Source organism: Theropithecus gelada, chromosome 9 (assembly GCF_003255815.1).
Source record: "Theropithecus gelada isolate Dixy chromosome 9, Tgel_1.0, whole genome shotgun sequence".
In the NCBI taxonomy this organism is placed as follows: domain Eukaryota; kingdom Metazoa; phylum Chordata; class Mammalia; order Primates; family Cercopithecidae; genus Theropithecus; species Theropithecus gelada.
This window is the reverse complement of record NC_037677.1, coordinates 18,443,485-18,466,670: the sequence shown is the minus strand read 5'-3', so window position 1 is coordinate 18,466,670 and position 23,186 is coordinate 18,443,485. Positions and strand designations below refer to the sequence as shown.

The 23,186-nt window shown below is 36.8% G+C and overlaps 1 protein-coding gene across 40 annotated transcripts in view; it reads left to right on the top strand.

Annotated features, from left to right (window-relative positions):
• ZEB1 (zinc finger E-box binding homeobox 1) overlaps positions 1-23,186 on the top strand; it is a 189,670-nt gene that overhangs the window by 2,575 nt on the left and 163,909 nt on the right. For 14 of the 40 annotated variants that reach the window (XM_025396149.1, XM_025396148.1, XM_025396143.1 and 11 more), the window contains exon 1: positions 24-144. The exons of 6 other annotated variants lie outside the window; for them this stretch is intronic. In XM_025396149.1, the coding sequence (XP_025251934.1) occupies positions 87-144 (58 nt within the window). In that variant the 5' untranslated portion in view covers positions 24-86. Of the gene's footprint in view, positions 1-23; positions 145-886; positions 1,045-1,383; positions 1,546-1,980; positions 2,383-2,470; positions 2,702-23,186 lie in introns of those variants that run through there. 20 more of the 40 variants (XM_025396147.1, XM_025396146.1, XM_025396153.1 and 17 more) reach the window with 5 other exon arrangements.

The following is a 23,186-nucleotide window of genomic DNA, read 5'->3' as shown; positions in this document are numbered from 1 at the left end:
GGGAGGGGTGGAGGCGGAGGGGTGGGGGGGAAGGGGGAGGGAGGGGGAGGAGGTGACTCGAGCATTTAGACACAAGCGAGAGGATCATGGCGGATGGCCCCAGGTGTAAGCGCAGAAAGCAGGCGAACCCGCGGCGCAATAACGGTGAGTGGCGGAGGGGACCGGGGAGCAGCGGAGTCAGGGGGAGCCGGGCAGCCGGGGCGCCCCCGGGGGTGAGAGGGGCGAGCCGGGCTGGGGGCGGCCGGGGCAGGGACGGCAAAGTGGAGTGGGAAAGTAGAAAGTAGTGCTCTCTGCCCCCCTCCGCTGCCGTCGCTGCCGGAGCCGCGCCGCGGCCGCTCGCTCTCCCTGAACCGTTATGTCTCTTACCTGGTCTCTCTCCGCCTAGCGGCTCCAGCCGCCCCTGCCGCCTCCCTGGACCGTTAGCCGCCGCCGGCGCCGCCGCATCCCCGGCGCAGGGCGGGCGGCCGGGACGCGCTGGCCACTTTTCTGGTCCCGGGTGGAGCGGCTGTTGCTTCTTTCGGCACTTTTCACCACTCTTGTACCCTTCAGCGCCTCCCTCTGCACTTCCTCCCGGCCCCCTCGGCGGGATTCTCCCTCAGCGCCCAAGCACCCGGGAGCCGCAGAACAAACTTGTGCCCGGCGCTGACCGTGCAAAGTGGCTTCCGCGCGCCGCGGCCCCGGCTGGCGCCGTCGCTCGGGCCCCGCGACTCGGGCCGGGCTGTGGGCGCGCGGCGGGCGGGCGGCGGCGGGACGGGACGACCGCGGGTTGCGTGGGGTCCGTGCGCGCGTGTGCGCGGGCGCAGGCGGTGCGCGCCGAGGGCGGACAGGGCTTGGCCGGCGGCGGTAAAGTTGGGACCCGCGGGCCGGGCGCGCTCGCGGAACGGGGATTAGAGGCGGGGGCGCGGGTTCCTAAGCGCCCCTCCTCTCCGGCGCCTCCCGCCGCCGGGCCCAGAGCCCCGGCCTGGGGACTCCGCTACGAGCCCCGCGATTGGGGTCCACGTTTGGCGGGGCGCGGCGGGGAGGCGCGGGGACAGGGCAGGAAAGGCACCCACTTAACGCCACCGGGAGCCGCGCGGATGGAGGCGAGCTGGGCGGCGGGTGTGTTTGCGGAGTTGTTACCTGGGCTTAGAGACCGGGAAGCACCACAGACAGATCCCCCTCCCGGGGCAGACGCGGTCTCTGCGCCGGGATGGGCCGGTGTGCGTGCGCCTCGCGCTTTTCTCTTTCGCTTTTTGGGGAAGTTGTTACCTGGGCCGGACGCACGGAGCGCTGAAGCCGGATAATGGGGCTTGGATGGCGCTCTGGGTCTCGGGTGGAAGGAGGGTGGGGGGAGGGGGCGGACGGACCGACGGACGCGCGGGGCTGCTACTCGCGCCGCAGCTGCAGTGTTTATTGATTTGTGCTGCTGTGCCAGGGGAAACACACACCCCTCTGCCTGGCGTGAGAGTTAAAAAAAAGAGAGAGAGAGACAAACAGCCCGAGGGATCGAGACCTGAACATGTGGTGGTGGTTGCACAGTCGCCTTTTCCAGTTTGGAGAGACGTTGTAAGTTGATTGTATTTCTGGTTATCTCGGGGCGATGCTGTGCTTTCTCTCCCTCTCGTGCAGCAGGGAAATGTCTGCTGATTGTTATTGTCTGGACAGTTCCTGTGGCGAGAGGGGCGAGACTTGTCCGCCCGGGGGCGGCGGGAGCGCGGGGAGAGCAGCCCCCGCCAGCGCCGCCCGGGTACCTGTTTGTATAATAATGGGCGGCAACGGCCCTGCCGCGGGCCGCAGCCCAGGCTATATAAGGAATTACACGTACATTTCGGACCGAGGGGCTCGCTTTGGTTCCTGCGTTATTTTTAAAACGACTTTTAAGAGAGGGGCAATAAATGCGTCTATAATGGGACCGCTGCAGCGTCGAGAAAACGAGGAAATACGTATTTAGGAGAAAACTCTCTCTTGCTCCCCCGCCCCACCCCCCGCGCCTGGGCTCCCTTTCTCCCTCCCCTCTGGGATGCGAAACGCGAGGTTTTGTAACCTTTCCTGGCAATTTTAGATTTTGTGTGGGATTTCCTGTCTAGAAGCAGATACGAAGATTTTTAAGCTGTTTCAAGATGTTTCCTTTCAATCCATAAATATATTTTTAATATATTCGAGTCGACATTAAAATCACTGCTTTCATGAGTGATTTTAATTATTCAAATAAACACTTGCATTTTAAAGACGTATATTGATTATAATCGAAAGGTATTTTGGTATTCTCATTGTGGAGAGATGACTTGTTATAGCAAGGAGTGGAGCATAGGCTATTGCAATTTTAATTTCCTGTTTTAGCGTCAAATAGTGTGTGTTCTATATTGAGCTGTTGCCGCTGTTGCTGATGTGGCTTTATGAAAGGTAAGTTGGTTCGGAAAGAGCTGTTCGCTTTTTACCTTATTTAAAATGTTGATCGCCAGAGAAAGGGGCTTTTCTTGTTGCTGACGACATGTGTGTGACATGTGAGTCTGAACCACCCAGCGTCTGTGCAGCTGCTGTAAACATGTTTACCTGAACAGGAAAGAATGGATTTTTCTCCTTAAGATCCTGTGATATGAATATTACACTTGTAAGGCATATCAACAGATGACTTAAGGGGGGAAAAGCGATCCTGAAAGGTACTTGAAATCAACAAGAAAAAGAGGTTCTTGATCGCTGCAGCAAATGGCAACTTGTGCAGGTAGAAAAAAGATGGTGTTTAGTTTTCTCCTGCATGTATGTCAGCCCCCTCCTGTCTGCTGCTTTCATTCTCAAGGGAGGGATTTATTTACCATGCTTGATGTCAGTGTTTTTCCTTTGTGTTTAATATTAGAAAAACAGATTTGCGTCTGTTTAGCACAAAACGTCTTGTCTGCAGTATGCATTACTCTCAGAAAACAAAAGGTGTTTAAGGTAGCACTGTACCACTACAGGTATCTTCCATTTTCATCACTTTTGGCTCTGTCCTTGTATTTCTTTTTGTTCTCAAATGCATTTCATCCATTGCTGGTGATTGTAGTCACGCTATTTGATTTAGCCTTATATTTTGCAAATTAAAAATGAAGTTATATTCCATTGTATTGTGAAACCTCAGTATATGTGCTGGTTAATATTTCTTAGCAGTGCAGTCATATTTAAGTTGCAGATGTTTATTGGAGAGAATTGCCTGGCAAAATGTTAACTCAAATCTTTTTAATGAAGAAATACGTGATGTATACAGTGGAAGATTGTCGTAGAGAGATACTTTATGTTGTTTTTTATATATGTAAATGTCTTATTCATTTTGAAATGAGATATGTGGATTTTGCTGCTAAGGCTTCTGTAAAATATTTTAATTTTCTTTCTGGAATATGTCTGAAGGTAAGATATTAAAGGGAGTATCAGGTAATGTAACTGACAGGGGTAAACCAGTTGGGTAAGGTTTGGCCAAAGCATCAAGCCTTGTGTGGTAACTTTATGATAATGTTAGTCATCCATAAAGGAGTGACATTAGAATTGCTTGAATTAGTTTTTACCATTTATAATTTCATGCTTTGTTGTGTTTTAAAAATCTGTCGTTTCTCTTTTTCTGCTTTCTTCTATGTGGTTTTCTTCTTCTTCCTTTTTTTTTTTTTTTTTTTTTTTTGAGAGAGAGAGAGATGTACTCTAGCTACTAATGACCACATGCTAATTAATTCTCTTTAGATGGAATAGCAGGTACATATCCTTCTGTCATCAGCACCATTTCCCCTTGCTGTCATTGGAAACCACCAGTAGAGGATGCTAACAAAAATGATTATTGGTGTAGTAGTATCATAAGTCTCTCTATCTACTGTGCTGATTGGGACCTTCAGTATAATTCTAAGTCTTATTGTTAATTAAAACTATCCTTGGTTAGATTAGGCATAAGCATTTTCTAGTTTGCCAAAACTAGAAAGAAGCAGGACTGTTTTAACTTGAATAATTTTATAAATTTGAGTTATTTAAGTCTCTAATTGAGGTTGCTACTAATTCATTTTTGTTTTAGAGCAGTTGCATTGCTCCTTATTTTAAAAAGGTTTTGTTTTATGTTCTTAGGTTTGGAGAAGAATATGTAGTAATTGACCCATATTTATTTTGCGTATTTAGAATACTTTTTAATCACCCCTTTTTAAAATTAATAGTAAGATCCCTTAAAATACATATTTTAGATGTTAAAATACATCTAAAATGGTAAAAGTTTAAGAGTAGTAAGAATTACAATTGATTGATAATACTATGTAATTATTTTTATATAACTTATGTAGACTTAGACTGTGGATGGGTTGGCAGAGAGCTACTAAAGGAGGTGGTAACTAGCAGTCACTCAGATGTTAGCGATTTTTAGATTTTATCTTTTCCTTCCCCTTCAGGTCTTATCCTACTGGTAGTGCTCCCCGACCTCTTTAGTTAAGAATCAGTTAGTGCATAGTCATACGTTTTAAATTTGTCAGTTGTAAATTAAGAATATAAGTTTGCTTTGAGATCTTAAATGCAGTAAAAAGTCTCTGTAGCTCGTTCGTTGCTGTATGGTTGTATTAAAATAACTCCTTTCAACAAACTATAAATTGCATATAAATAATTGCATGAGACAGTGTATTTAGTTATGTCTTTTCATTTTGTGTCCTTATAGGTATATTAATATAACTGTAAATTTTAAGCCTCTCATTAAGTAGAACATTAAAGTATTTATTTCCTTAATTATTTGTAGTGGTGTTTCTATAAATGCATCAATATCAGTACCATAATGGAATAGCCATAGTGTTTATCTTGAACTAAGTAGGTATTGAATTGCCAGGTAAGCCTGTGTTAATTTCTTATTTTAGGATGTCATGGTTATTCGTGTGTGTGTGTAAATAGTTTTTCATTTCCTGACAGGTATTTATTTAATTTAGTATTCTAATTCCTGAGGGCTCAGTAGTGAATAGGTGTGATTCCCTTACATGTTTATGAACTCAGAAACTTGGCCACAAAGTCATGAGATACATTGTAGCATGGAGCAAAACTTAAAGTATCTTATAAATTGAAAGTATTAATCATTTATTAAGATGACCCTGATATAAAAAGCATGTGAAATATTTGTTTAGTACTGTTTTCTTCCTTTCTCTAGTCTCCAGTATGTTTGAAATGGTATACCCTCCTATGTAGTAGCTTTTGAAGCATGTGCTGAGAAACTTCTGTTAAATTGAGAATTATATTTTTAAAATGACAGCATAATGATGTCTCATAGTTGTGTTTTTATTTTGCTTTTTCCTCCTTTTGGATTTACCGTGTAAATCACTTTTAAGCATGTGGTTAGAGCCAGATGTAAACACAGATGCAGTATCATGTGGAATTATATTGTTAGCTACTCTTAACTACCTGTATTGTATTGCAGCGGAGGAGGAGAAAAATCATGCAGATGTTGGAAGAAGATATGCATTAGTGAGCAAGAGTACAACAAGACGTTAGAAAACGTGAAGCTGTAGAACTAGGATTTAAAAAGGTTTCTTTGCAGTACGGTCACTAATTTATGTGGAAATGCATGCTGTTTATTTCCAATTGAGAGATAAGCTAAAATAAAAGTGCATTGTTGAAAGAAAACTGAAGAAATTTTAAACTAGAAAAGCGTCCTGATTAGGAAATATGATAAAATGATTTTTTAAAATACTTTTTAAAAGGATAGATGTTGTACATATTACTGGCTAAATAATCATTCAACTAGGTATGAACTAAAAGTAGAAAGCAAATAGAAATATATGTAGTAGAGAAAGTTTTGTAGCAACCCTAGTTAAAATTAAATTTGATCTATTATGTAGGCATTGCCATATAAATTAATCATTCTTTTGCATGGGGCAGTGTTTTGAGTATTGTATCACTAAAGGAAACATCTTTAGGACGTCAGTTTACTAAATAAAAGCTTCAGTATGTTATGAGCATGTCTGGATTTTAGCCTTGATGGAGGTGGGTTACACTGTTTGTTAACCTAAAACTGGGTTGCTTAAAAAGATGGCAATATAATACAGTACTTAAGTAGCAAAATGCTCTCTAATAAGTAAAATTTGCTTTATGATTGTTTTCAGAGAAAGCAACTTAATTTTTAGAACTTCATTAATTTTGTTAAAGCATATTTTTGGAGTATAGAATACAGATGCAGATAAATGGAAAGATTATGAAAGGAAAAGCAAAAAGTTGAATTCAAGTGTCTATTTGTATTATAGCTATGAAACTTTAAGGTCTTCTGTTTTCATTCTCTACGAAGTTACTTTTCTCTGTTTCTTCAAACAGCTCCCTATTGTTTAATACATGTTCCCTCTATACATAGGGATTGCATTGATCTGCCCATATGCACATTTCTCCTCCTAATCAACATTATGTATTTATTGAGACTTGGTACTTGGAAGTTGAGGTATGAACTATGACTATTTGTAGAAAACCTGTCAGTATGACAGCCTGGGAAAACCTTCATCTCTTTTGCAGTAACAACTACATCTGTGCTGAAATTATTCGTAACAGATGTTTTGTGATCTCTTAATTCCCTTCCTCTCCCTTCCCCTCCCCCATTCAGATTTAAAATTAAATGTGAATGGAAGATAAATTTATAAATTATGTTAATTTCTTTTTATTGTTTTATTCTGTATTGAAAGTCCCATTTTCTCTTTTTAAAATATTCCAATTTTAAATGTTTAAGATATTCTAAGTGTTCTGATTTCAATTTTCTTTTAATAAAATGTGATGCCATTATTTAGATACCTGTTACTATTCATGGTTACCACCTAAAATATATTCTGATTTCCCTTACTCTTAAGGTCTTTGTATTCATTTAATCCACAATTCTAGCAGAGTGTTTGGTTTTGGGTTTGTCTTTTTTTAAGTAGATAGTGCTGAGTGTAACCAGTTTGCTGATGAAAAAACTCATTTTCTTGGAATTGTACATTTTTAATATGGAAGATCATCTTTTCCAAAGTAACTTTTTATCTGAAAACTGACACAGATAAGCTCAAATTTAGGGCCTTTAAGTAGAAACTCTGGAAGAGACTTTAATGTGTGTTTTCAGAAGGGGTAATGCCAGGCAGATACAGTGACATATGGAATAGCATATAGTGAAATCCTTCAAGGAGTAGATTTTCTGAACCTGGGCTCAGGTTAACCTTGCTCTGCCTTGAATACTTGAAAAGGCTGTCAAAATCACTGTATCTCTTTTAATGTTTTCTCCTTTCTACCCTAAAACTAAGTTGCTGTTCACTCTTATTGCTACATCATTTTTCTGAATCTCTTTTGATACTCTTGGTTTTTGCTTTATTTGGGAGGGAGAAAGTAAAGGAAGGAGGAATTGGGGTAGGCAGAAAATAACTTTATATGAATAAATATTCATTAAGAAAATAAAGTGGAATAATTTTGGACTGGAGAGATTTGGGAGAATCATCCAAAGCTATTTTGCAGGAAAGCAAACAATCAAAGAGATAAGATGACTTTGCCAAGTTCACGTTGCTAGTTAGCTTGGACTAAGTCACAGCTTTTTGGGTTCCTAGTTCAGTATTCTTTTTATTAGGTCATTTGAGCATATTTATCTAAGATGGTAACAAGAACTAGGTACCATGAATTTTCAGATTTATTATAGTTAAAACCAAAATGTGTAGAATGCTTCATCATCTGAACAAAAGGTGAGTTCTAATACATATTCATGTATCTATCAAATTTAGTAGTTGATGTAGTTATATCACTTAAAATAGTTCAGATGCAGAATGTTAGTATTATTTAGAGGCATCCTCTCATTTGGATTATACTTTTGGTCATTATTCCCAATTTCAGTTCCAATTCACTCTATCCTTCGTACCTTGGACCCAATCTAATATGTTTTATTTATGCTCTTGGTTTTATAGCTAGCTTTGTAAAATTTTGTACCTCTTTTGTGTGTTTTGTATTTACTAAGTGCTACTTTGCTATATAATTTCCTTTCCCTTCTTTTCTTTTCTTTTCTTTTCCTTTCCTTTCTTTTCTTTCTCTTTCTCTTTCTCTTTCTCTTTCTCTCTCTCTCTTTTTTTTTTTTGACAGTTTGACTCTTGTCACCCAGGCCAGAGTGTAATGGCGTGATCTCGGCTCACTGCAACCTCTGTCTCCCAGTTTCAAGCGATTCTCCTGCTTCAGCCTCCCAAGTAGCTGGGATTACAGGTGCACACCACCACATCTGGCTAATTTTTGTATTTTTAGTAAAGACGGGGTTTCGCCGTGTTAGCCAGGCTGGTCTCGAACTCCTGACCTCAGGTGATCCGCCTGCCTCAGCCTCCCAAAGTGCTGGGATTACAGGCGTGAGCTACTGCACCTGACCTACAATTTACTTTCTTTACTTAGCATTGTTTGATAGCTAGATATGTTGCTATATGTACAGTTAGTTCATTGCTTTTAACCTTGCAATATTTCATTTATGTAGTAAGCACAAATTACCTATCAATTCTCCTAATCGCAGATTCCCAGATTGACTCTAATTCTTGGATACCAATAATTCTGTAATAAACATCCTCCTACATGTTGCTAATGGCTGTGGAAGAGTTTCGGGCACTACCATATCTAGGGACATGGCATTGTCCAGACATAGTATTGCTGAGTATAGTTCAATCACATATTTAATAATTACTAAATTCTGTGAAATTATTTTTAAAACAGCAACACCATTTTTTACACTCACCAACAATGTAAAAGAACTATTTTCTCACATTTTTGCCAGCCTTTGGTATTGTAGAACATTCTACATTTTGCTGATTTTTCAGTTGCTAAATATAATCTAATAGTTGCTTTAATTTATGTTTCTCTGTTTATCAGGGAGGTTGATCATTTCTTCATATCCTTGCTAGCTGTTTGGATTTCGCTTTCCATGTCTGGCCTATTCATACCCTTTACCCCTCTTTTTGGATACATTTCCATTTCTTGTTGATTTCCCAGAATTCCTTGTGTATTTGAGATAATAATCCCCAATGTGTCAGTCATTTGACTATGGTACAGGAATCCTTAATTTTAATGTCAAAATATTGACTTTATGGGTAGTAGGAAGTCCTTCCTAATCTATACATTATAAAGATATTTTCCTGAATTTTCTTCCATTGGTTTCATAGTTGTAATTTTCATATTTATATGTCTGATGCATCAGGAGTTCACCTTTTGAATACAGCCTTTCTTAAGAGGAACAAATATAGCAGCTAAGAGTTTGGGTTGATCCTGTAACTTACTAGCTATCACCCTGGCCAGGTTACTTAGTCTTTTTATGCTTGAGTTTCTCTACATGTAAATTGGGCATGACAGTCTCAGAATTGGGAAAGTTTAAATGAAGCGTATGAGGCATTGTGCCTAATACATGTTTTAAGTTTTCAACACATGTTGATTTAAAATTTTACTTATTAAATTAATTTATTTTAAATATGTCTTGAATCAACTGACAATTTTTTATCCTTTTGTCCAGTATTAACTCCAGCTAATGTAACTACCATCTGAAAGGGGGTTGCTGTAAAATTTGTTCATTGTTTCTGTAGCTTTGACGTTTAACATTGCTTCGTTCAGACCTTGGACAAAGCTGTTACATGATCAATAGACACTGAAGCTTCATCTTAATGCTACTTTTGGTATGTCTTTCAGCTTTAGGAAGGATTCCTTGGACTCTTTTTAAGGGGCATTATATTGAGAGAGACCTTACCATATCACTTTTATGTATAACATTGATAGGAACTTAAAGGATAATGTCCCTTTGTTTTTCTGTTACATAAATCAAAGAACCAAAGCCCAGGAATAAAAGCTGTGTGTTCTATATTTGAATAGTCTAAGCAACATGGAGTCTGCACCTTCTCATACATCCATTTGGCTGGGAATATATTTAAGAAGATGGCTGTCTTACTATGTTCCCATGGTTGTAGATCAGGACTATCCTAAGACAAAAGTTAAAACCATACCCTGGGGTGTGTGTGTATGTGCATGTGAACTTAATTGAGGTATAATTTATGTACAATTAATACCACTATGCATGTACATATTGATAGAGTTTTGACATACTTATATACATGTGTAACTGCTGCCACAATCAAGATGTTGTCGAATATTATTTCCATCATCCTAAAGAGTTCTTGTGTACTCAATCTCAGCCAGTCTTCCCCACCTGTTGCCCCTAGCAATGATCTGCTTTTGGTCACTAGAGGTTAGATTTAGTGTTTCTAGATTTTCATATAAACCAAATCATGCAGTATGTACTTTCTGTGCACCTTCTTTTGCTCAGGGTATTGCCAAAATTAATAAGTATCAGTAGCTCATTCCTTTTGTATTGCCAAGTAGTATTCTATTATATGAATATTGTGTCACCAAATACACAATTTGTGTTGCTATTCACCTCCAATGGAACTATTAACTTGGGTTGTTTCTAGTTCTTTGCTCTAATGAATAAAGCTACTGTGAACATTTACATACAAATTTATATGCATATATATCTTACATTTTTCTTGAGTCAATACTTACGAGTACAGTTACAGTACAGGTAACTGTACCCCTAAATACATATAGTAAGTGTATGTTTAACTTCGTAAGAAACTGCAAAATTGCAAACTGCTTGTAACAAACATTTTTACATTTCCACCAGCCATGTATGAGAGTTCTAGTTGTCCACATCCTTGCAAACAATTGTCCGTGTTTTTAATTTTAACCATTCTAGTATATGAGTGGTAGTATCATTTTGGTTTTGATTGGATTTCACTGGTGACTAATGATGTTTGAAGATCTTTTGGTGTATGTATTGGCCACTTGTGTATTTTCTTTTGTGAACTGTCTGTTCAAATAATTTGTCCATTTTTAATTGGATTGTCTTTTTATTATTTAGTTGTAAGAGTTAACTTTGTATATTCTGGACGAAAATTTTTTGTTGGATACAGGTATCAAAGATATTTCTCTCTTTCTGTTGGCTTATCAGTTTTCTGAATGGTACCATTGAAGTGCCAAAGCTTTAAATTTTGATGGAGTTTAATTCATAATTTTATTAATTTAAGCTTTGTGTCCTTTCTAAGAAGTCTTTGCCTATTCCAGATCTTCAGGATTTGCTCCCATGTGTTTTTAGAAGCTTGTAGCTTTACCATTTAAGTCTGTAGTCCATTTCAGGTTAATGTTTGGTCTTAACTCACTAGAATTTGGCATGAGAATTTTTATTTGAAATTTGTAAAAATGTTTCTTAGGGCCCAACTAAGACCCAAAGCTCAGGATTATAGAGGAACACAAGTCCTACTTCCCTGGTTTTGAACATTTTTAACTGAGAGTGAGTACATTGTGCCTAGTCAGGGTTTTCAAGATTCTTCGTGTCCTTGACACATTTTAATTCACTGAAATATACTTTAATGAAGATACAGTTTCAGAGAAAGATGCCTAAGGAGAGTGGCCATCGTTAGGGGAATATGAGTGTTGTCTTCAAGATTTCTTATTTCCTACAAGGTTTTAAGGAATTTAGCACTATACCAATTCATTTTCATGTTTCGTAGCTTTTATCTTTAGATGGGGAGTTTGTTTAAACCTAATGTTTATCTTGAGTTTTTAAGGGATGTAGTTTTCTCCTTGAGATAAATGCTTGATCTTACTGATTTTTGGCTACATATTTTACCCCCTCACTTTGTTATAGCTAAAGAAAAAGTTTTTAGTTACTTTTAACTTTGGTAAGTTGATTACAGATGTGTTTATATTTATTTGATTTCTTAGAAAATATAGATATTACTTATTCCTATGTAATTATTTTAAGATAATTTTTTAACTTTTCTATTTTATCACCTATTCCTATTCCTTGAAAATTCATTATAAGTAACTTGTGTCTTATTTTTGTTTTTAAAGATCTCACTTTTTAATACTCCTTTTAGCTCTGTGTCTGTCTTGAACGTTCTGTATATTAATGCATAATATAATTCCTTATGAGCTGGTATCCTTAGGTGCATTTATAGAAAAAGCATTGAACTGAGACAAAGTCTTAAATAAATTCTTTTCTTTTTTTTCTTTCTTTCCTTTTTTTTTTTTTTGAAACAGGGTCTTGCGGTGTTGCCCAGGCTGCAATACAGTGGCATCTCGGCTCACTGCAACCTCCGCCTCCCGGGTTCAAGCGATTCTCCTGCCTCAGCCTCCCGAGTTGCTGGGATTACAGGCGCATGCCACCATGCCTGGCTAATTTTTTGTATTTTTAGGAGAGATGGGGTTTCACTGTGTTAGCCAGGATGGTCTCCATCTCCTGACATCGTGATCTGCCCACCTCAGCCTCCCAAAGTGCTGGGATTACAGGCGTGAGCCACCATGCCTGGCCCGAAGTGCTAAACTCTAATATTGAATCTGCCATTATTTGGCCTCTGAAATTGAGAAAATAATTCAATTTATCTGGGCCTATGTTTGTTCATCTGTGGAATGAATATGATGGATTATTGTATGTAAGGTAATGAGACTCTAAAGATGAGAGATACAGTACCTTGCCCTAAGGAGGTTATAGTGTGGTAGGGAAGAAAAATGAGGAAAGAAATCTTTAGAACTTTTAGAATACAGTTTGGTAACTGATGTGATATTCTGTCTTATATGCATAGAGGGGATGGTGCTTAAACCAAGTCTTAAAGTATGTGTGTAGGTTATCCTAGTAAAATATCCTAGTGGAAAATAATATTCCATACAGGGGGAATAGTATGTGCAAAGGGCATGACACAGATGCACACACATATTGTGGGACTCAAGTCACGTTTGGTAAAACTGTATAGGGTGAGTGGAAGAATGGCTAGAGATGAGGCTCGAGAATTGGATAGTAAGCAAATGAAGAATTTGGCATAAGAATTTGCTTTATATTGCTATCCTGAATTTAGATTTTATCTTGGACATGATGGGAAATTACCACAGGTCTTGAAGCAAAGAGTGACATGATTACATTTATATACAGTAATTCATAATATTTTGTTTCTTTATATATGCAGTGTTAATATGATTAAAAATTTAATATATATACTTTACTAAAAGTGAAAAAAGTTGTAAAACCTGATGTAGCCTGCTTTCCTGAGTTTTTGCTTATCTATTCTGATAATACTAATAGATTTGCATAGTAATTGCTTTGAAATGGTGCTGCCACTACCACTTCTACCACCACCATAAATTCATAAAAGACTTATGCTACTAGAAGCATAAGCAGCCTTATGTTAGAGTGGCTGGTATCTATGCACCAAGTTGACTGTGCATTTCTGGTCCCTGCACTGTTAAGGGGAATTGTATATATATATATTTTTTCCTTTTCTGAAATCAGTAAATCAGTGCAAACAAATGTGTTGTGGATTTACAAACCTATGGAATAAAATGTTTTTACTTCTATCAATTATGACTCTCCGAAGACATAAAATACTCTTCACTCACTATTACTAGATAATTTTCTGGATTATTTCTGGCATTTATTAATGGTTCTGCATAGAGCTCCACCTTGTGAACCTGTTACTGTACTTTGATATCAGTTCTCTGTCATAGATATTTAATAAATAAAATAAAACTTTATTTACCTGAGTGTTTCTCATTCAAAATAGCTGTAATTCAGGCCTGGTATATGTTTTTATTTGAATAGAAACAGTTCATGTTTTTTTTGGAAGTTACGCCGTATACTACTAGATAGATTAAAACCAGTGCCTTTTTTTAGACCAACTGCTGAGGATATAATCTTTGTCATGTTTCAACCTCTTAAGTTTAATAATTCTCATGTGAAAATTAGTGCTTGATTTATGCATCAATTTTCTAAACATTTCACATGTGATCTACTTTGTATATTAATTCAGGGACTTTTGTGTTTGATGTTATTATATAGTGTATTTTTTAACCAAAACTTTAAAAATTAACCCCATTTCATTAGTATTTGTTTATACTTTACTATACCTTGTTTACATGTTTAACCTGCCTCTGTATTATCTGTGACAGTAATGAAACTGAATGGTTATAAAATGCTATATGATTTTATCAAGTCAAGCTGACTTTTTTGGTGGGGAACATCATCTTCCTCTTGTTGCTAATAGCTAAAGGAGTTTTACTGTACTAATTTCAAAAATGGTGTAAAGCAGTAAGGCAGATCTTCACAGTCTATTCTTTGACAGTATATTAAGCATGTGGAGAGAAAAACAAGGTGTTAGCTATTTTAAGATTTCACAGCCACACCCCCATCTTGTTCATTTTCACCTGAGTTGTATAGAACCTAGGAATTGCTGTATGTCTTTAATGTAAAGTCAGCAGTGCAAGTAACAGTATTGGATCATACTTCCACCATTACATTCTCTGAGTTTCTGATCACCACATTCTCACAGATAAGGAAAGTAGTTGTAGATGGAAGGTCTGAAAAGTAAAAAGGACAAAGAACACAAGAAGTGGTGAATATGTTTAGGTTCAGATAGACATTGTATAAAACTTGGGAGGAGGGTAAAATTATTGATTAGCTATGGGTAGGGTTGGTAAGTTACACATGCATGTTAAAATTTCTAAGATAAGGAATAAAAATCTAGAAGGTATGTGTATCTTCCAGACTAGTAGAGAAGGGAAGTAGAACAAAAAAAATATTCAATCTGAAAAAAAGGTAAAGAAGCTGAAGAAAGAAAACTTGGAAAAGAGAAGACAAGTAAAAAGCACAAAAGCATATAGCAGCAGTAAGTGCAAATATATTAGTAATTACAGTGCATATGAGTTGAAAAAATCCTCCACTTAACAGAAACTGGTTATTAGGTGGGATAAAATAACAAAACATATACTGTTTACAAGCAATATCTCAAAAAGCATATTCTCACTTGAAAGTAAAAAGGATTTAAAAATGTATTTCTGACACTACTAATCAATAGAAATGTTGTTTAGCTATGTTAATATAATGTAAAGTTGGCTTTGAGGCAGAAAACCTGTCCGAGAGAGGAGGGTCGCTAAATAGTTATAAAAGGAAGGTATAATTTTAAATAAGTGACTACCTGATAATACACTTTCAAAATACATTAAGCAGAAACTAGGACTGCAGAAGAAATAGGTAAATTTATCATTATTATAGGTTATTTAAAATAATCTCTGTTAATGTGAGAACAAGCAGAAAAAAATTAAAAATAGAGATGATTTTAATAACAAGACTTACAAGCCTGCTGTAATGGACATGCATGGAACATTGTACCCCACAACTAAAGTAGAGGAGGAACACTTAGAAGATCACATTCTGGTTAAATACAACCAGTTTTAACAAATACCAGTGGATTGGCATCACATTACACTTTCTGTTTACAATGCCATGAACTTAAATAGAAAATTTGTGTGTGTGTGTTTTGGAAATTAACGTGTTTATTTCCAAATAATTTGTGGGTCAAAGAAAAACTTGTAATGATAGCAGTAAATTATTGTACATGACAACTTATGTGTAGCTAAAGTGGGAATTAGATTTTAATGATTATATTACAGGAATAAAGGTTGATGAATAATAAACATACAATTTTAAGAATTAGGAAAAAAAGCGTTCTCCCTGATTGATATGACAAGGGAATAATTAATGAACTAGAGAAAGTAAAAGTAATTCAAAGAGGAAACAATGCAACTAAAAATAGATTATTTGAGAAGAGTAACAAAATTAGCAAACCACTGGTAAGATTAATATGTGGGGAAAGAAGTCACAAAGAATGAAAATGGGAATGTTACTACAGGTGTTTCAGGAATGATCAATTTTATTTTAATGTAGTTGAAAGATTAAGTGGACCAATTCCTAAAAAAATGTAGCTCATACTGGCCCAAGAAGTAATAGAAAATGGAATAGCCTTAAAACATAAAGGAAAAATATTCTTACAAAGAAAAAATACCAATTCTAGACAGGTTTACTGGAAAATTCTACAAAACATTCAAAGAACAATAATTCCAGTTGTACAGAGAGTATTTCACAGTTTGGAAAAAGAAATGACTGTCCCCAACTTTTTTTCATGAAGCTCCAAGTATGAGAAATGATGATTGTCTTTAACTCAGACCTGTGTACAAAAATTCATAGATTAGATATCATCACGTAGTAGTAACCCCTTATCCATGATTTCAGTTACCTATGCTCAGCCACAGTCCAAAAATACTAAATGGAAAATAAAATAAAAATTTATATGTTTTAAATTGTACACCTAGGATGTGGATCCTTCCTTTTTCCAGCATATCCACGCTATATATGCTACCTGCCCATTGGTTACCGTTAGTAGCCGTCTTGGTTATCAGATCAAAAAAAAAAAAAAAAACATAGTATTTATACGGCTTCCATGCTATCCATGGTTTCAGGCATCCTCAGGGGGTCTTGAAATGTATCCCCTGTTCATAAAGGGAAATTACTGTACTTGACCAATAATGTATAAGAAAGTAACCCATCATAACCAAGTTGGGTTTACTCTAGAATTTTAAAGTTGGTTTTATATTAGAAAGTTACTTAATAGAATTTACCACGTCATCTGTTTAAAGGAAAATAGTCATGTGAGCATCTCAATAGATCCATCTGTGATAAAACTCTTAGCAAGTCAGTGAATGAGAAGGCCCCTTTCTTAACCTGATGAAGGCATTTTTTTTTCAAAGAAAATTTCTAGCCCTACTTTCTTTCCATTTAATGGTAAAGTGTTGAAAGCATTGGTTCTCTTTGATATCAAAGGACAAGTGTGCCTGCTAATGCCACTTTTAGTCAACATTGTACTAGAAGTATAGCTAGTACAGTAAGTCAGAAACAAATCACAACAATTAGGAAGAAAAAGCTATTATTATTTGTAGATTATATGATTATCTGTGTAACCCAGAAAACTTCACAGATGAATTACTCAAAGTTTAAATTTGGATGCAGAATTATCATACAAATTCAATTACATTTTCAGACTCTTTGCTGGCATAGAAATGCAATTAAAAGGTAGTGTTATATCATTATAAAAGTATAAAACACTGAGTAAATCTAACAACATGCTCAATATCTTTATGGAGAAATTATAAAACATTGGCAGACATAAAGATCTAATTAAATAGCATAATGTACCATGTTTATAGAAGGAAACTTGAACATTGTAATGGTGCCAGTTCTCCCCAATTTTATCTGTAGGTTCTGTGCCATCTGATCAAAAATCGACAGGTTTTTGTGGAATTTGACACGCTAATTCAAAAATTTATATGGAAGAGCTAAGAGATAACAGCAAGATACTCATTCATGAAATGAATCTGTGATGGCACTGGGATTGCCAATCAGTGAAATAGGATGACCCTTTCAATAATTGGGGTTGTTGGTTAATTAAACAGAAAAAGTTGGGGTTGGACTGCTACCTCACACTGTTTAGAGAAACCAATGGATGGATTATAGATCTAAATCTATAGGTAAGGTAAAGGTATAGGTAAAGTAAAATGGTAACATTTTCTAAAGATGATGGGCTAGAATATCTCAATGACTTTGAGTAAAGATAAAAAGGCATAAAACAGAGCAAAAGATTGGCAAATGTGACTACATCAAAACTAAGAAGTTTGTTTCACTAATAGATACTGTAGAGGGCCTAATCCAGTATTTAGCACATATCAAAATCTACCACCCAGGGAAATAAAGACGAACAATCTGATAGAAAACTGGGCTTGAATAGGCACTTCACAAAAAAATAAACTCGTTTGGCTAAGGAGTGTATTATAAGATACTCAACCTCGTTAGGGATCAGGGAAATGCAAATTAAAACCACATTAAGAAGGCATTTCACATCTCCTAGATTCTCAAAACTTAAAAGCCAACTGATATTGCTATTGGTATAGACATGGAATAACTGAACACTTAAACCTTGCAGGTGCTAATGTAAGTAGCTACATTCACTCTGGGAAATAATTTCACATTATTAAAGTTGAAGATACACATACACTATGATCCAGTATTCCTAAGTATATGTCTTAGAGAAATCTCTATACAGACATACCAGGTGATTTATGTAGTTGTTTATACAGTACTGATCATAATAACAAAACAAAAAATACATATCAGTAGTAGGATGGGTAAATTGTAGTATATTTATACAATGGAATGCAACACAATACTCAAAATGAGTGAATTACACCTGTGGTCAACAACCTGGCTCATCCTAGGAAAATAATGTTCAAACAAAACAAATCACTGAAAAATACAGTGTGGTTTCATTTACATAAAATCCAAGAACATGCAAAATTAAGTAATATATTGTTTAAGGATACCGATACACATAATACAAGTCTATGATAACCATAAAATTTAGAAATGAGTGAGTTTGGACACAGAGTAGATATCACAGGTCAGGATAATGTGTGTTTAAAAAAAATGATGGTGAATACTCAGATATTTATTGTATTTACTCATTATACCTTAAATTTATAGAATTTTTTAATATTTGATATTAATTACTGATAGTAATTTATGGCTACTGATAATCAACATTTAATCTAGAATAGTCACTGAAAAAATAAAAGTGAATGATTTTTGGGAGAACTCAGTATTTGCCATGTATTTCCTATATAGGTATGTTTAATTTTTCTGAGTTCTCAAATGTAATCAATTTCTTTTGAGTATCTTTAGTATTTTGTACTGTCTTTGTATTTAATATAGCAGACAAAGCATAATTTCTTTTTTTTTTTTTTTTTTTTTTTTTGAGGCGGAGTCTCACTCTGTCGCCCAGGCTGGAGTGCAGTGACACAATCTTGGCTCACTGCCTCTGCCTCAGCCTCCGCAGTAGCTGGGATTACAGGCACCTGCCACCACGCTGGGCTAATTTTTGTATTTTTAGTAGAGACAGGGTTTCATCATCTTGGCCAGCTTGAACTCCTGACTTCAGGATCCACCTGCCTCAGCCTCCCATAGTGTTGGGATTACAGGTGTGAGACACCACACCCGGCCTAAGCATAATAATTTCTAACCCTGGTTGTGTGATACTCCAAAATGTATTCATTTATTTTTAGGGATATAGGCATTTTTAATTCTTTTACATTTTTCTGATCACTAAATTTACATGGCTTCTACCTTTACATATTTTCAGTTTATTGACCACCTTTTAGGAAGTTTGAGAAAGATATTACCATATTATTTTTTTTCTAACTTAAAATATGTGTATTCTTACTATTGCACTTGTGGATATAACATTTCATTTTAGAATACTTACATTTTATTTTGTTTATCAAACAATAGTATTTTTGTATCAGGCACTATTCTCAATAATGTTAAAATATTCATTTAGTATTCATTGCAACCCTATGAGAAAGATACTGCTATCTTTTTTTGATAGGTCAAGGGAAACTGAGGCACAGAAAGTGTTGGGTAAGGTCACTTAGCTGGTAAGGTCACTTAACTAGTTAAGTGGAGCCTGTGTTCAAACCTAGGCAGTCTGGTTCCACAGTCTGTGCACTTAAACACTAAGCCATAAAAGACCATATGAAGTAGGTCTCTAAGAGGAGTATGTCATCTATTTCAGTGTTCTTTAATAAACAGGGTACTATTTTTGAGCGGTGCCAGCATATTGTCAGATTATGATGAAATAATCATATTATTCCCTTTGTTTTATCTGAGAATATAAAAAGTAATATTGGTAAATTACACACTGCTGGACGTTGCTTAGATTTATTCTTCAATGAATTTTGTGTCCGTATGTTCATGAGATGAGAAAAATAGATAGGCAGAAGTACCTGTTAGTCTGATTGCAGATCTACCCGTAATGCACAAATGGTGATAGTGTACTTTCTTCTTCCAAAGGTGGGTTAATGGAGTCATGATTTAAAATAAGAAAGTTTAACAGTAGCATGTATAAATTTGATATTTATACATCATAAGTTGTATATAAATCATTTATGGGGGAGTGATATTTGATTCAGGGATGTTGACATGATACCTTTGGGAAATTCTCATAGTAAAATAGAGTTAGGCTGTCAATAGAGAAAATTCTAAGTGATTTGTAAAGAAACTAGTAGTAGTAGTCTAAAGTGAGGCACCAGGCAAAGAGAGAAGAATCAGACAAATCCTTTAGAGTAATAGTTCTTTACCCATTTAGACCCACACTCCATTTAGAGCCTTTACTTTAGAAGTTCTTGAGAGATCTCATCCTATAGGCATATATGCTCACCATATATATAACATCTCTAAGAATTTTAGCTTCTCTTTGTGCTTTTTGTTAGCTACTTTAAATAGCTTAACTTTCAGTGACACATGGTTTTAACAGGCAAAACACATGACAGTTAATGATTTTTCTTTAGAGCAGAAATGGTGTATATGGCCTAAATTCACTTTTAGAGATTCTTCGAAGAGAAAGTATTTCCTGTCTCTTTGCATGTGTGTGGCATATTGTAAGGACTTACTTTTAAATAAAAAGGAAAGCTCTTGCAGTGAAGTAAAGACGTTTAATTTGTTAAGAACCTATATAAGGCCAGGCACTGTGGCTCACTCTGTAATCCCAGCACTTTGGGAGGCTGAGGTGGGTGGATCACAAGGTCAGGGGTTCAAGACCAGCCTGACCAACATGGTGAAACTCTATCTCTACTTAAAAGTACAAAAACTTAGCCGGGCATGGTGGTGCACACCTGTAATCTCAGCTGCTCAGGAGGCTGAGATAGGAGCATCGCTTGAACCGGGGAGGCAGAGGTTGCAGTGAGCTGAGATTGTACCACTCACTCCAGTGACAGCGCGAGACTCTATCTCAAATTTAAAAAAAAAAAAAAAAAAAAAACCTACATAAAATAGTTTATAGGAGTTTATAGCTGTGACCATCAGGTCAGGTAATTTGGGATGTTCACAAAGAGCTCTGGGTAATTATGACGGTGTACCACCTACATCTGGTGTTTGTTTTGCTTCATTTCTCTGCTAGGGAGAGGAGGTCATATAATATATGGTATTTTTATGTTATTTTAGATAAATCTGTATCAACACATCACAGGAGAATAAATTATACCCCTGGTAAATTTTGGTTTATAAACTTCATGAAATGTTTCTCAGAAAGTGAGAAATATTTCTTGATTGTGTCTTTAAAATTAATGTAAAATTGCTCTGTTACCCCATAAGTTATTTGTGTGCATTACTGTAAGGTTTATATGTATTCATATTAAATTTTTCCTTTTAAAAATTGGGTTAAATGAATTATCTAGGATGATTGCATTGTTTGTGGCATCAAATGTTGTTTCTCCCTTTCCATGCCAAGCATATCCTGTTTTTGGTACATGATGTATTTTTTTTCAGATGTCAAAACACCTAGAGATACATTTTATGAATTACTAACTTACTTTTTTAGGATAGACTTGAAATCATTTAGAGGGCAAACTCTAGCAATATAGAAATCTGTTTTTTGTTGAATGGAGTAGCAGCTAATCTTTAAGACCCATTGATAACATTTTAGTGGTAGCACTTAACATTCAGAAAGGAAAAACAAATGATCCAGCTTCTGATCTTCAGTTTTATGTAACTTTACAATTTGGTACTTGATGACTTGGTATTGGTATGAGACTGGATAGTGTGATGTTACAAACATGTGATGTTTGCCTACCATGTTCTAGGAACTGTGCCAAGTGCTAGAGATGGAATGGTAGGTAAAGCTGTGGTTCTATACTTAGGGAGTTCACAGTCAAATCAGGGATACAGTCACAAAACAGATACTTGTATAAAGTGTGGTCACTATAATACAGAGAAATGGAAAGAATGGCCAGAAAAAGCCTACTTAAAGACATAATGCCTGAACTGAATACTAAAGGGAGGTCAGTGGGAGAGACAAGGAAGGGTAGATATTGATTGTGTGTGTATGAGCATTGAAATGAGAGGGCACAGGGGAATAGGAAGAGAGGAATAGCCTAAAGGAGAACAGGAGCAAAGGCACATGGGTAAGAAACAACATGGAATGTTCTGGACATACAAGCAGATCTCTGTTGGCAGGAATACGAGATAAGGGTAAGAGAGTGATTGGAGGTGAGTCTGAGAGATTCAGAACCAAATCATGGGAGCTTTTTAAATGCCATGTTTAGGAGCTTGAACTTCATTTTTTTGTGAGTTGGACAGTCATTGAAGGGTTTTAAGTAGGGGCCCAATTTGATTGTATGCAGGTTTAGTACTCTGATAGCTGCTGTGAAGGATAAATTTGAAGGGAAAAAGATTGGAGGCAGAGAGGCCATTTGGGAAGTAGTTAGCTTTGTAAGAGGTGATGAGGGCTTAAACTGATACCGTTAGTAGAAATAGAGAAGAGGGAGTAGATTTCAGAGTCTATACATTTTTTTTTTTTTTAATAAATAGTAAATTTAGTAGGACTCGATGCTTGGAAATGACCAGTGGGAGAGAAAAAATAGACAAGATTAACTCCAAAGTTTCTAGCTGAGGTGATTCCAGGAATAGTGATGACACCAAACAAAGAGTGAATATATGAATAATCAGTTGAGGAGACAGTACGGAAGTCAGTTTTGGATATTTTGAATTTGAGATGGTTGTGACATCACTAGTGGAGGAGGGCTAACAAGGCAGTTGACCTTTCAACTTGATGCTGTCAGATATAGATGGGGGTCCTGGGCTGGAAATTCAACTTGAAGAGTTCATCAGTTTGCAGGAGGTGATTGAAAGCATAAAACCATCAAGGGAAGGTATGTGGGTTGAAGAGAAAGAAAGGGCAGAAGACAGGAGCTTGGAGAACAGAAGTGTTTCAGAGTCAAGTAGAGAAAAAGAAGCCCCACAAAGATAAGAAAAGGAACGGAAAAAAATGAAATAATCAATGGGCCAACCTGAGGATCCAAGCAAGACTAGAAACCACACATTTTTAATGGAACAAATCTATATCGTTATAATTTCCTTAGAAGCCTTAAATTAGTGAGGGAGATCAGAATGTAACATTAGTCTAGGATTGAGGTTTTACCAGATGGTACAGTAAAAGTTGTGAGTTTAGGGAAACCAAGTTGTTGAAGTTAGAGCAGTTTAGATGATCAGCTGTGCCAAATATTGCAAGTTATGTGCTGTACATTATTCTTTACATATATTAACTCTTAACCCTTACCACAACCATAGTTGTTACAGAAGATTCTAGAATGTAAGTTCCATAAGAGCAAGGTGTGTGTGTTTTGTTGTCTGTGCTATTCTCAGTGCCTGACATACAGAATAGGCCCAAATACTTGTTGAATAAATGAGAGAATATGAGGTACATACTATTATTCCCATTTTACAGATATGGAAACTGGGTAAGAAGAGATTAAGTAACTTACATACACAACTATTTAGTGGTAGAGCC